Source organism: Dromiciops gliroides, chromosome 3 (assembly GCF_019393635.1).
Source record: "Dromiciops gliroides isolate mDroGli1 chromosome 3, mDroGli1.pri, whole genome shotgun sequence".
NCBI classification, from domain to species: domain Eukaryota; kingdom Metazoa; phylum Chordata; class Mammalia; order Microbiotheria; family Microbiotheriidae; genus Dromiciops; species Dromiciops gliroides.
This window is the reverse complement of record NC_057863.1, coordinates 248,919,397-248,932,181: the sequence shown is the minus strand read 5'-3', so window position 1 is coordinate 248,932,181 and position 12,785 is coordinate 248,919,397. Positions and strand designations below refer to the sequence as shown.

The 12,785-nt window shown below is 39.0% G+C and overlaps 1 protein-coding gene across 1 annotated transcript in view; it reads right to left on the bottom strand.

Annotated features, from left to right (window-relative positions):
• ATP10A (ATPase phospholipid transporting 10A (putative)) overlaps positions 1-12,785 on the bottom strand; it is a 285,446-nt gene that overhangs the window by 51,037 nt on the left and 221,624 nt on the right. The window contains exons 5-9 of the mRNA XM_043990920.1: positions 12,606-12,737; positions 11,113-11,246; positions 9,561-9,813; positions 2,416-2,633; positions 897-1,091 (exon numbers count right to left, since the gene is read on the bottom strand). Coding sequence (XP_043846855.1) covers positions 897-1,091; positions 2,416-2,633; positions 9,561-9,813; positions 11,113-11,246; positions 12,606-12,737 — 932 coding nt within the window. The remainder of the gene's footprint in view (positions 1-896; positions 1,092-2,415; positions 2,634-9,560; positions 9,814-11,112; positions 11,247-12,605; positions 12,738-12,785) is intronic.

Sequence of the window (12,785 nt, the reverse complement as noted above, 5' to 3'; positions counted from 1 at the left end):
AGGATGACTGTACTTGGATGCTGATTGCAGTGTGTTTACTTAAGAATCCATGTTTACTTGGGCTCTTGTTCCATCCTGGGATACTGAGCAAAGCTGCTTACTTAAAGTTCACTTCTTACCCATTCCTTCTGGTATGCCTAACATAACTGTACTCAGTTTTGACCATCTGCCTGCACAGACTTTGTATTCATCTTTTCATTCATCTTTTCTTTCATTCATTCATTCATCTTTTATTTTATTGATGGACAGGTAGTTTGCCTGCTGCATCTGAGTCTTAATTTTCTCCTGCCATGGAATTTAGCCTTGATAACCAAGGCTTGAAATTGGAATATGTAAATACTGGGAGAAAAAACCAAATATCAAAGTTTTATTCCTGATTTGAAGTATAGTTAATATACATAAATCTTTGTCTGGCGGCAATGGATAGAGAACTAGATCTGGAGTCTGTAAGACCTGAGTTCAAATTTAGCCTGAGATGCTTACTAGCTATGTGAGCCTGGACAAGTCATTTCCTTGTTGTCTAACTCTGTTTCTTTATCTCAAAAATGTAGGTGCTAGGGAGGCAGCTAAGTGGCACAGTGGATAAAGCACCAGCCCTGAATTCAGGAGGACCTGAGATCAAATACGGCCTCAGACACTTGACACTTATTAGCTGTGACTTACTAGCACTATGGAAATGTTAACAATCGTTAGCTATTATATTTGTAAAGTCCTTTGCAAACCTTAAAACACTATTTGTTATTAATGAAATCAAATGCTATTATTATTAATTAGTACTAAGAATTACACCACAAAAAGATCATCGCCTTTCACGCACGTCATGCCACCTAAAATTTTGGAAGACTGTGAGCAGAGTGTAGAGGCCGTGACTTCACAGTGACCCAGCTGGAACTTACCTTGTGCCGTGGCTGATTGGGGGCTGTCACTACCACGGTATTGCAGATAGTCAGGGCTATAAAGAAGTCAAAGATGTCAGCGAGTTCTGGGGTGAGATGGGATAATGACTTTTCCTGGTTTCTCATGACCTCCAGACACCTGGCACATTCATTTACCTTTTCAAACAGTTTTGGATCAGGCGTAATGTCCTTTTCCTAGAAATAAATGAATAATGTATGATGAGTGGTATTTCAGTGGCATTGTTATTACTGATGTTATTTTGCTTGACACCTCTGAAGCATACCTGCTCCCCAAAGGGCAATAAAGGCAAATGATGAACTGAAGGAGGTTGCTATAGGTTACCAATGACCTACCCATTAGATGGCAGTAAGCTTCTTGAGGGGAAGGAATAACAGGCAAATCCTCCATGGAGGATTTAGGAGAAAAATCTAGAAAGGAATGATAAAGTTTGGAGGGGGTGCAATCTATATCGTTGGGAAAAGTATCTACATCAATAACATCATGTATCCATCAAAGCATTAAAGGTCTATACATTTGTTTTGTCCTTTGTTCCCAAAGAGGACCATGACATCAGGGCGATGTCATGACTTACAGTAAATTGGATTTAAGTGAGGGAGGGCTATGCAAGGTCACCAACCTCAAAGCAGGGGGGGAAGAAGAAGGAGGAGGAAGAGGAAGAAGGGGAAGGGGATGAAGAACTTAGAAATATAATGCTGCTGCTTTTCAGTTTGCATCTTGTACTAACTTCCAAAAGCCACCATGAGGTCATTTACATTCTGTCCTTTCTGAAAGCATCCTTGCCTAGAGCTATTGTCAGCAGCATGGAAACGACCACCCCTTTGGAAAACAGCAACTTCTCAATGGTTTATAGGAAGAGAAACAAATTGGAGAACCTCTGGGTAAGTGCAGACTGTTCCAGAATAGTCTTCCTGGCAGTTGTTAGACTGGAACATTTCAGGAATGGAAAAGTCATTTTGAGAGGTTGGCGCTTCTCCTGGAGACGTCCCCATGGGTGGTGGTCTGTGGTATTTAGGCAGCTGGCAGAGTCATATTTATTTGGTTTGATGCTTACCCCCCCCCCTTTATTAGGATTTTTGCTTATTTGTACCTGTCAAACCCAATTCAACTTATTTATTTCATTTGGCGGCATGAGTTTCCTGACAATGTCAATCTGTCTGGAGGGCTTTTAAGGCCCTGGAACCCATGTTTAGACATCATAGCAAAGCAGCTATGCAATCTTTCAGCTTTCTGAAAAAAAGTGGGCAATGGAGGGAGGTGGTTAGGGGAACCAAAAATAAGAATGAGGTGATTCCTGGGCGTAAAGTGGAAGAAAACATTTTTCCCTTAAAACTAATAAAGGAGGAAAAAAGAGACACCATGAAAAAACCCAGTGTTATTCCATTCCACCTTCCCAGAAGCAACCTGGTTTCTTAATTTTAAAATAACTGCTGCTTGAGCAAGAGCTCAAATTGGCCAAATCCTTCCCCACCCCCCACCCCCTTGTCATACATGACTAACCATTGGGCTGCTGAAGGCAGTGTGTTTGGATAGAATGCTGGCTCTCTTTGCTTCAGCACGGCTGCCTGTCCGTCTGTGGGATTTGGTGCTCTGGGTTCTGTGCACCACCTTGACGCTTTGGTGACTACCGATGCTGCCCCGCTGGGACAGTGTCCCTCCCTTAGGAGCAGCTTCCTCCTCCTCAGAGTCAGCCTCCTGGTACATAGCTATGCGCCGAGCTGTTGGGAGAGGGGCAGAGAGCAAAATATTAGCCACATGTGGGAGGAAACCCAAGAGGGAATGTGGTTTGGTCAAGGAGTCTAGGCCATTGTAGCACAATATCCCTTCCATCGCATTCTCTGCAAAATCACACTGAATGAAAAATTTTGGCAAAAATTAGGAGTACCACTCATCCTACCAATGGTTCTTCATTTGCTAACTTATTCTGAGGAATGCCATAAGTCAGTTGCTATTCATTCTCTGTGGTCAGATTTGGCTATTGTCTGTCATTAGATGACATTCTTCATTCATCCTTAGGCTGTGTTCCAGACCTTCTCTACCATGCCCACCCCCAGAAGGTACATTGGTCACTTCCCCCTTCCTCACCGTCCTCTTTTTTAGCTTCCTTTTACATGTTATCTTCCCCTATTAGAGCAAAGGCAGGAATTATCTTTTTTTCTACTTGCATTTGTATTCCCTGAACTTTAACGGTGTCTTGCATATGGGAAGCACTTAATAAATGTTCTTTTTTGTTGACTGGGTCCGTATTTTCACATGAACCACTATAACAGTTTCTGAATTCATCTCCCAGAGTCTCTCCTTTCCAGCTCTGTAAGCCCCATCAGAGCTGATGCTCTATTGACAGTGTTCAGAACCCCAGGTCACTTCCTGGCTGTACGATCAGATGTGATATGGAAGTATAATTGCACAGCTCACGTGACGTTACTCTCCGTTCTTTCATTATCAATGATGAATTTCCTAGAGAAGAACATGTGTCTCATAAATTTAATTTCAGAGAGATGTATAGAGTTTGTGGAGACTTTTTATAGTTGAAAATTACTGAAAGTTTGAAAAAATGCAGAATGTGATTCTGAGAGGGGAGTCTAAACCATTGATTTGAATAGTATAGGAAACTCCTAGTGAAGAAACTCCCAATACCAAGAGTGGAAAATATTCTACCATTTATAATATTTTTTGTTGTTAAGTTGTTTTCAGTTGTGTCTGACTCTTTGTGATCCCACAGACCATAGCACACTAGGCCCTTTTCCCAAAGTCTGTCTAAGCTCATAATACATCCCCTTACTTCTGCTTATTGCCTCTTGTTTGAGCAATGACGCTAACTTCTTTAATTGATTTGCCTGCATCCAGTCTCCTCCTGCCAATAGCCTATGGCTAAATACCTGCCAAATTAATATAACTAAAATACGTCTGACCTCTGCTCAAGGAGGTTCTCTGGCTCCTCAGTATCTTTAGTACAAAATATCGACTCCTCTGCTTGTCAGTTTAAGACCTTCTCAATTTGGCTTTGCACTATCAAGGACTCTGAAATCCCCGTATCTGACCATAACCTATTAACTTTTCACTTTTTCCTCTACTTTCCCTAAAAAACCTTACTCTTAGAAATAGAGAGGTGGATCAGTGGTAGGAATTACAGTATAGTAAATGACTATAGTAATCTTGTATATGATAAACCCAAAGATACAAGCTTTTGGAACAAAAAATCATTATTTGACAAGAAGTGCTGGGAAAACTAGAAAACAATATGGCAGAAACTAAGTATAGGCCAACACCTCACACAATATACTAAAATAAGTTCAAAATGGGTACATGATTTACACATAAAGGGTGATACCATAAGCAAATTCAGAGAGTACGGAATAGTTTTTCTGTCAGATTTATGGACAGAGGAAGAATTTAGGACCAAAGGAGATATAGAGAGCAATACAAAATATAAGCTAAATAACTGTGATTATATAAAATTAAAAAGTTTTTGCACAAATAAAACTAATGTAACCAAGATTATAAGGGAAGCAGAAAACTGAGAAAGAATTTTTGAAATAAGTATCTCTGATAAAGACCTCATTTCTCAAATATATAGAGAACTGAGTAAAATTTATAAATAATACAAGTCATTCCCCAATTGATAAAAAGTCAAAGGATATGAATAGGCAGTTTTCAAAAAAATCAAAGCTGGGGCAGCTAGATGGCACAGTGGATAAAGCACTGGCCCTGGATTCAGGAGTACCTGAGTTCAAATCTGGCCTCAGACACTTGACACGTGTTAGCTGTGTGACCCCGGGCAAGTCACTTAAGCCCCACTGCCCCGCAAAACAAAACAAAACAAAACAAAAAAATCAAAGCTATCTATAATCATATGAACAAATGCTCTAAATCATTATTGATTAGATAAAATTAGAGAAATGCACATTAAAACAACTCTGAGCTATCACCTCATACCTATCAGAGTGACTAATATAACAAAAAAAGAAAATATTGGATGCTGGAGGGGATATGGGAAGACTGGGATGTTAATCCACTGTTGGTGGAGTTGTGAAAAGATCATTCTGGAAAACAATTTGGAACTATGCCCAAAGGGCTATAGAACTGTGCATACCCCTAGGTTTATATCCCAAAGACATCCCCAAAAAAGAGAAAAAGACCTATTTGTACAAAAATATTTATAGCAACTCTTTTTGTGGTGGCTAAGAATTGGAAATCAAGGGAATGCCCATCAATTGGAGTATGGCTAAACAAACTGTGGTGTATGATGGTGATGGATTGTGCTACAAGAAAAGACAAGAAGGATGATTTCACAAAGGCCTGGAAAGACTTGTATGAACGGATGTATAGTGAAGTGAGCAAAACCAGGAGAATGTTGTGTACAGAGAGCAGTGTTATTTGATGAAGAACTGTCAATGACTTAACTATTGTCAGCAATACAATGATCTAAGACAATCCCAAAGGACTAATGATGAAGCAAAAAATCCATCTCCAAAGAAAGAACTGACATTAATGGAAAACAGACTGAAGCATGCTATTTGTCACTTTCTTTCATTTTTTCTTTTATTCGAGTTTTCTTTACAAAATGACTAATATGGTAATGTTTTACATAATCATACATGTATAACCCACATCTGATTTTTTACTACCTCAGGATGGGGAGAGGGGAAGGAGGAAGAAGGGATAAAATTTGTATCTTAAAACTATAGATAAAAATGTTTATTATTAGAAAAAAATGAGGCAGCTAGGTGGTGCAGTGGATAGAGCACCGGCCCTGGATTCATGAGGACCTGAGTGCAAATCCAGCCTCAGACACTTGACACTTACCAGCTGTGTGACCCCAAGGTCACTTAACCCCAATTGCCTCACTTAAAAAAAGAAAAAAGAAAAAAACACCTTACTTTTCACCCACACCATGCCCTCCAATCCCTTGACCCCTCAGTTCTCTCCTTGGCCATTTTCCCTGCAGTAGCCACTCTTCTCTCTTCCCCATCTTGACTTTTAGGGGTGCCAATTCAACTGCATTATCCTCCCCTCTTGAATTCTAGCAGCCTCTTCATATCACCAATTATGCCCTGTTAAGCCTTAGTCTTAGATCACTCCTGTCATTTGCCATCCTTGCTCCTGTATTTATGCTGCTGAATGAAGGTGGAGAAAAATCACACAACTGTTCTGATTAGGTCTGAAACACATTTAAGTTACACAGCCTTGAATGTGCTCTTCTCACTGCTTCTAAGCAATCCTTTTCTTTTCCTTTTTTTTTTTTTGTAGGGGCAATGAGGGTTAAGTGACTTGCCCAGGGTCACACAGCTAGTACCAAGAGTCTGAAGCTGGATTTGAACTCAGGTCCTCCTGAATCCAGGGCCGTGCTTTATCCATTGCGCCACCTAGTAGCAATCCTTTTCTGCCTTCCTTACTGACTCACTATACCATTCTCCCCAGTGGTTCTGACAAGCCTTGTCATCCCTCCTTAAACCACTCATGGCTCCTTTCCCCACCACCCTCTCAGCTGAGAGCCCTGCCTCATATTTTGTGGGTTATTTGCTGTAAGCTCCTTCTTCTTCAGATGCCTTTTGCCACTTTCTGCTCCTTCATTTCTGTTTCACACGATGAAGCAGCCTGAGTCCTTACCAAGGCTAACCCTTCTACTTATTTAAGTGATCCTATTCCATCTCATCTCCTCTAACATATTTCCCCCTCTGTCATCCCCACTCTTTCACTTATTATTGTTAAGGGCTAAAATTCTAGCTAGTCTGTCTAAAATATCTAATGAGTGGTCGCCAATAAATTATAAGCTTTAGCAAGAGTTAGGCTTTTAAGCATTTATTAAGGAGAATAAGAATTTGGTAAAGAGAGAGAGAAAGGCCTACATTCATCTATTAAAGGGAGAGCACATTTCTAGCTCCGCTCTCCATCAGAGTCCAAAGGAAAGAGAAAGAGACAGAGCGCCTGCCTCCCCCTTCCTCCTCCTTCCTCCTCCCACCAGCCAACTTCACTTCCTGACGCCAAAGAAAAGACGCATGGGCTTGCCCTCAAAGACCTTCCTTTCATGGCAGATCTTTTCTACAGTAAATCTCCAGCAGGTGGCGTCATTCCAATCGTTACATTATCAATCTTTCCCTGTCTTTTGGTTCATTCCCTACTGCCTACAAACATGCCAGTGTCTCTCCCATCCTCAAAAACAAAAACCAAGAACCACCCAAAAAACCTTATTTGTCCTTCTATCCCCACAACTATCACCTATGTTTCTTCTACCCTTTGTAGCTAAACTCCTACAAAAGGCCTCCACTTTCTGTCCTATCACTCTCTTCTAAAATGCTTAGAGTCTAGCTTCTGACCTTATTTCACCCAATTTGCCCTCTCCAAATTTACCAAAGATCACTTTAATTGCCAAATCCTTTCAATGCCAAATGCAAATGACCTTTTCTCAATCTTCATTCACCATGACCCCTCTGCAGCCTCAGGCACTGTTGGTCACACTCTCCTCCTTAGATTTTCAGGACACTAGTTAGTATCTCCCTATTCTTTATTTCTTCTTTTTTTGGGGGGGGGGGCAGCAATGGGGGTTAAGTGACTTGCCCAAGGTCACGCAGCTAGTAAGTGTCAGGCTGGATTTGAATTCAGGTCCTCCTGAATCCAGGGCTGGTGCTTTATCCACTGTGCCACCTAGCTGCCCCCATCTCCCAATTCTTAATGCCTAACTATCTGACCACTCTTCCTTAGTCTCCCTTGCTCACTATCCATCCAGGTCATGCTCCCTTACCATAGCTTCCCTCCAAATTTTGTTAATATCATCAGTTTTCCATGGATTTAATTACAAATCTTTACGCTGATGATTCTCAACTCTACCTACCCTGACCCAACTTTTCTGCTGACCTTCAATCTTGCCTCTCCAGCTGGATGTCCTATAGACATCTTAAACTCAGTATGTCCAAAGCAGACTTCATTATCTTTCCCCCAAACCATGCCTTTTTCTGTATCCTCACTGATTAAGCACAGTGCCTAGACTATGGTAGGCATTTATTAAATATATACAATTTAACAATATTCATAATGTGACCCATTAAATCCAGAAGATAAGAAGTTGTGTTTCTTCTTTCCACTGTCTTAATTCTATTGAGGCAATAATTTTCAGAGAGACTTTTTATCCTAATTTATCTCCACAGTAGAATATAAATTCCCTGAGGGCAGGAACTGTGTCATTTTGGTTTGGTATCCCCAGTATCTGGCACCCAGTAGGTTTTTCATAAATTTTTTTTTGACTGAATGACCATTAATAGCCTTGTTGAAAGGCAACTTGCACTAGGTACTACTTCCTCATCAGTGGTAGCCTGATATGAAAAGAAAATGGCCTTTCTTTTATTCTCCTTGCAGAGTCAGCACATTCTTTCATGGAAGGCAGAGTGGGTGTTCTTCCTATGCCAAGCATGATTTCCTAAGCACTTCTTCCTAATCCCTCACTAATCAGTAATTCTAAATAAAGTTCCACCATGAGACACAGGGTCTTTAGATGTGGCCTCTTGATCCAATTTGAAGTCATTCCTAGGGGCAGCTAGGTGGTACAGTGGATAGAGCACTGGCCCTGGAGTCAGGAGGACCTAAGTTCAAATGTGGCCTCAGACATTTGACATTTACTAGCTGTGGGACCCTGGGCAAGTCACTTAACCCCAGTTGCCTCACTAAAAAAGAAAAAAAAGAAAGAAAAGAAAGAAAGAAAAAGTCATTCCTACTTTTCATTTCATGACCTCTTTAGCTAGAAAACTCTAGTTTCATTTGTAGGGATTAACAAATTGGTTTTTTCCTCCCGAATCACAGAAGATACATCATTTGACCATGTAAAACTTGACATCTGAAATAGATTCTTTCAGTTAAATCTTTCCCAAGAGTAATTCTCCATCACGATCAATATGCTTTATTCCTGTCTGTGTTCATTTCAGGTTTAACAAGATGATGTTCTTTGATGCTATTACAAGAAAGAAAATTTGTCCTGTTAGGAGGTACAAATGGTTATAGATGAAGATGGTTAATTATTTAAAAGTGCCAACTGTCCCTCCCAATATTTGGCTGACCTACCATAGTACACAGCACTGGAACGCTTATCATAATATTCTCTCCTCTCCACGTTGCTCAAAAAGCTGATGGTTTCACTGATGTGATTAGACAGGAATAAAACTCCAAAAGACAGGAAAGGGTTGGGAGGCAGAGTCCACTTAACTTAATCGAGAAAACCAAATCCCATGATTTATTACTTTTACTTGTTTGGTTGGTTTTTTCTTTTGTTTTTTTTGTGGAGCAATGAGGGTTAAGTGAATTGCCCAGGGTCACACAGCTAGTAAGTGTCAAGGGTCTGAGGCCGAATTTGAACTCAGGTCCTCCTGAATCCAGGGCTGGTGCTTTATCCACTGTGCCACCTAGCTGCCCTGATTTGTTACTTTTAAACAAAATTTCCACAATGATGGAAGAATCCTACACAGTTACAATTTTAGACTTTCTGGGTTAGGGAACTGTTCAAAATTCAACTCTCTTACACATGTCATCCTTAGATAACTAAGTTAGCAAATACTTAAGATTGTTGTTTCACAACTGGTTCCCTGTTTGGCATCACCTTGAATGTTAGGGAAAAAATGAAACAAAATCATTAGACAACATGGCAAACCATAACTCACCATTAGCATCATGTGAATATTCTATGCCAGAGACTGTGCATCTTCGGAAAACCATCTTGTTTTCAGTGAGTGTACCAGTTTTATCTGAGAAAATATACTGTATCTGTCCTAAATCTTCTGTGATATTCAGGGCTCGACACTGTAGTTGAGAGTCTGTTTCTTCATCATATAGTTCTTTATCTTGGTGAATAAAAAATACTTGACATATTTTGACAATTTCAATGGAAACATATAAAGAAATTGGGATTAGAACCTAGAAGAGAGAAACAAAGTACATGAATGAGTTGGAAAGAATAGATGTAGGATATTGAATTGATCTAATCTATTCAACTTTACAAAACACTAAAACCATAAATAAGTAGGGACTATACTGTACCTTCAAGAGTTTAAATAAGTTGGCTTAGAGTCAATATTGAAAAGTTATTAGAATATTGACAAAGGATTTACTGTTATAAACTAGGAAAGCCTATGATGCAACTGCAGAGCGGAAATCCATTATTATATCTGGAAGTGTGATAATCATGGCTTGGATAGAAGCAAGCATTTTCGAATAATAAGTTGGACTTGAGAAAAGCTAGGAAAGGAAAGAGAGAGAGAGAGAGAGAGGAGAAAAAACACATGGTACAGTCAGAGTTCTGCATAAGCAAAAGAAATCTTGCATTAAAATGTTATTCTAACCCCCAAGTTTTACATACATTCACAGCAAAAGGTAAATCTCTCCAGTCACAGAAAAATGCAATGAATGAAGCCATATCTTACAGAAAAAAAGCAATCTTTTCAGTTCTTGATTTTTTGTACTAGTTAAATGATGGGCTAGTTTTATGATTGTTACAACGTATACTTTTTCAGGAAAATATTTTCAGCAATAGCTTGAAAATTTATAAAACAAGCACCATGAAATTCTTCATTCATAAGCATTGAAATAGGGATATTTTGAAATCCAGCTGAACCAGATTTGCTTGGTAAAACTCAAATTTGTAGATGGGATAACCACAGTGCCACCAGCCAAGAACCATGATACAATTTGAGTATGTTTTTTAAGAAGACTAATTTGAGATGCTAAATATGATTGTTTACTGGTATTCAACACACATAATTAAGAGGCAATTACTTTGTTCTCCTTCTGTGAGAGGTCTAATGAAATATTTTCCATTCAAAGTCCCACAAGCTATTTGCAATGCAGCAAAGCCTCATTTTTCTTATCAGGCTGGAGGGCTCCCTTTTTTTTTTTTTTTTTGGACATACCATACTTTCTGATTAGGAGATTTGATAATTATTATGAGTATAGGCAAGAAGATACAGGGAACAGGAAAAAATCAAGGCATGAGGATTTTCAGAGAAGCAATAAGAAAACTTTAACCTCCAGATTACCCATGAATAGACCACACAAGGAAATTTCTATAAGTTGACAAGTAACTTTTGAGACAAATGTGCTTTTTGATTATTTTGATTTCATATATCTACAGGTGGCCTTTGGGAAAATCTTAGATTAATGAATGAGTTCCGTTTTGAAAAAACAGAATAATTATTATGTTGAATTTAAGACTATTACCTGAAGAGCTATTATCATTGTCAAAAATAAATAGACAGAAGCTAGAACTGGAGACAAATAGCTGCCATCCGACTCTGGGACATGAAATAATGGTTTCTCTCTTTCTCCATGCTGCCACACCCACAGTCCATGACCTGCAATATGGTGTGAAAAGAAATGTCATTCAACTAACTGAAGCAATATTTCTGGTGGAAATGAAAATGTATTGTTTAGAAAGCAACCTATGTTTAAATAAGGTCAGAACAACATGATTTTGTCATATTATATATTGGCATTTTGCGCCTGTTTTGTTAGAAGAGGAAGGATAAAAATATATGATTCTCCTGGGAAATTAAGATTAAATTGCTGGAAACACTAATACCCACCCTCCTCCTATCCACCCATTGTTGGAACTTAAATTGCTGAATTGCTAAAGAAAATATGAATTATATGAGACCTGCCAGCTTACAATGTCAGGTTCCTAGAAGAAAGGGATTATGTGTCACAGCGATGCACTTCAGCACGTTGTACTTTTTGAGTAAGTGATAACTACTTACACAAGCCACAGAGGCTGTTTTGAGAGGCATACTGTCTCTCAGGTTGTATTCAGCAACAGCTATAGCACTGTGTCTGAATGTAGACATACCTGCTAGCCTTCACTGCAAAGTGAAGGGAGCTTTCCCTCTGTACCACTGAAGGCATTTCTTTGATTTCTAGGACTGGCAATAATTAGAATGAATCATCTCTAGCTCTCTAATCAATAAATCTACATCCAAAGCTAAGACATATAGTGGGAGTAAGGATGACTGAGACAACCTTAAATATTATTCATCTTTGACTACCAGTTGATAAGAATATATACATTTTCCCTTTGGTCATGAGAAGAAATTTTGGAGAGGAGCTGTCAAATAACAGATAAGAGTTGGCCTTGAAGCCAGGAAGACTTGAGTATGAGGCCCACTTCTGACACACTTTGGCTGTGTGATCCCAGGCAAGTTCTTTAACCTCTTAATATTCCAGGAAGATATCTACGATTATAAATAGCAAGGAGGTGCTGGCATGCATTAGTAGAAGGAGGGTATTTTTGTTTTGTTTTTTTAAAATCAGTTTCAAAAATCACCAGTGTAGTAGTCCCTATCACTATCCTTGAGAAGTTAAAAATGAAATACAAACTCACATGAATTCTTATTCATGCCATAATTTGTCCTGAATACACATGGAAAGAAAATAGACTTGGATTTCCAGGATGACAGAATTCCTATTATCAGCACTTCCATCCCAAACCTAAATAATTCTACCAGTAAGGCCAAATCTATTTGATGTTTACACATGAAAGGTAAAAGTGAAAGAAGAAAAATACCACTTTGAAATCACATTTAGATGAATAACAACATTCGGATTTTTAAAAAGGGGTTGTGTTGGTATCTTCTTTAAAGACTTCATTAAAATTTTACTTTGGAGGCTAAGTTTTCAAAGAATTCTGGCTTAAATTTGTTTCTATAAAGATAACTTACCAATGGCTGAAAATAGACACATGACTATGAGTATAAGGACACACCAAAGGACATCCATATTCATTTGTCTTTCGAGCTTACTCCGCTTGTAACGTGGCCCGCTGTTGTTTAGCAAAGCTTTAGTCTCATGTCCTGTAATTAAATCGTGAAATCTTGGTAAGGACTGATAACAACTTGGCA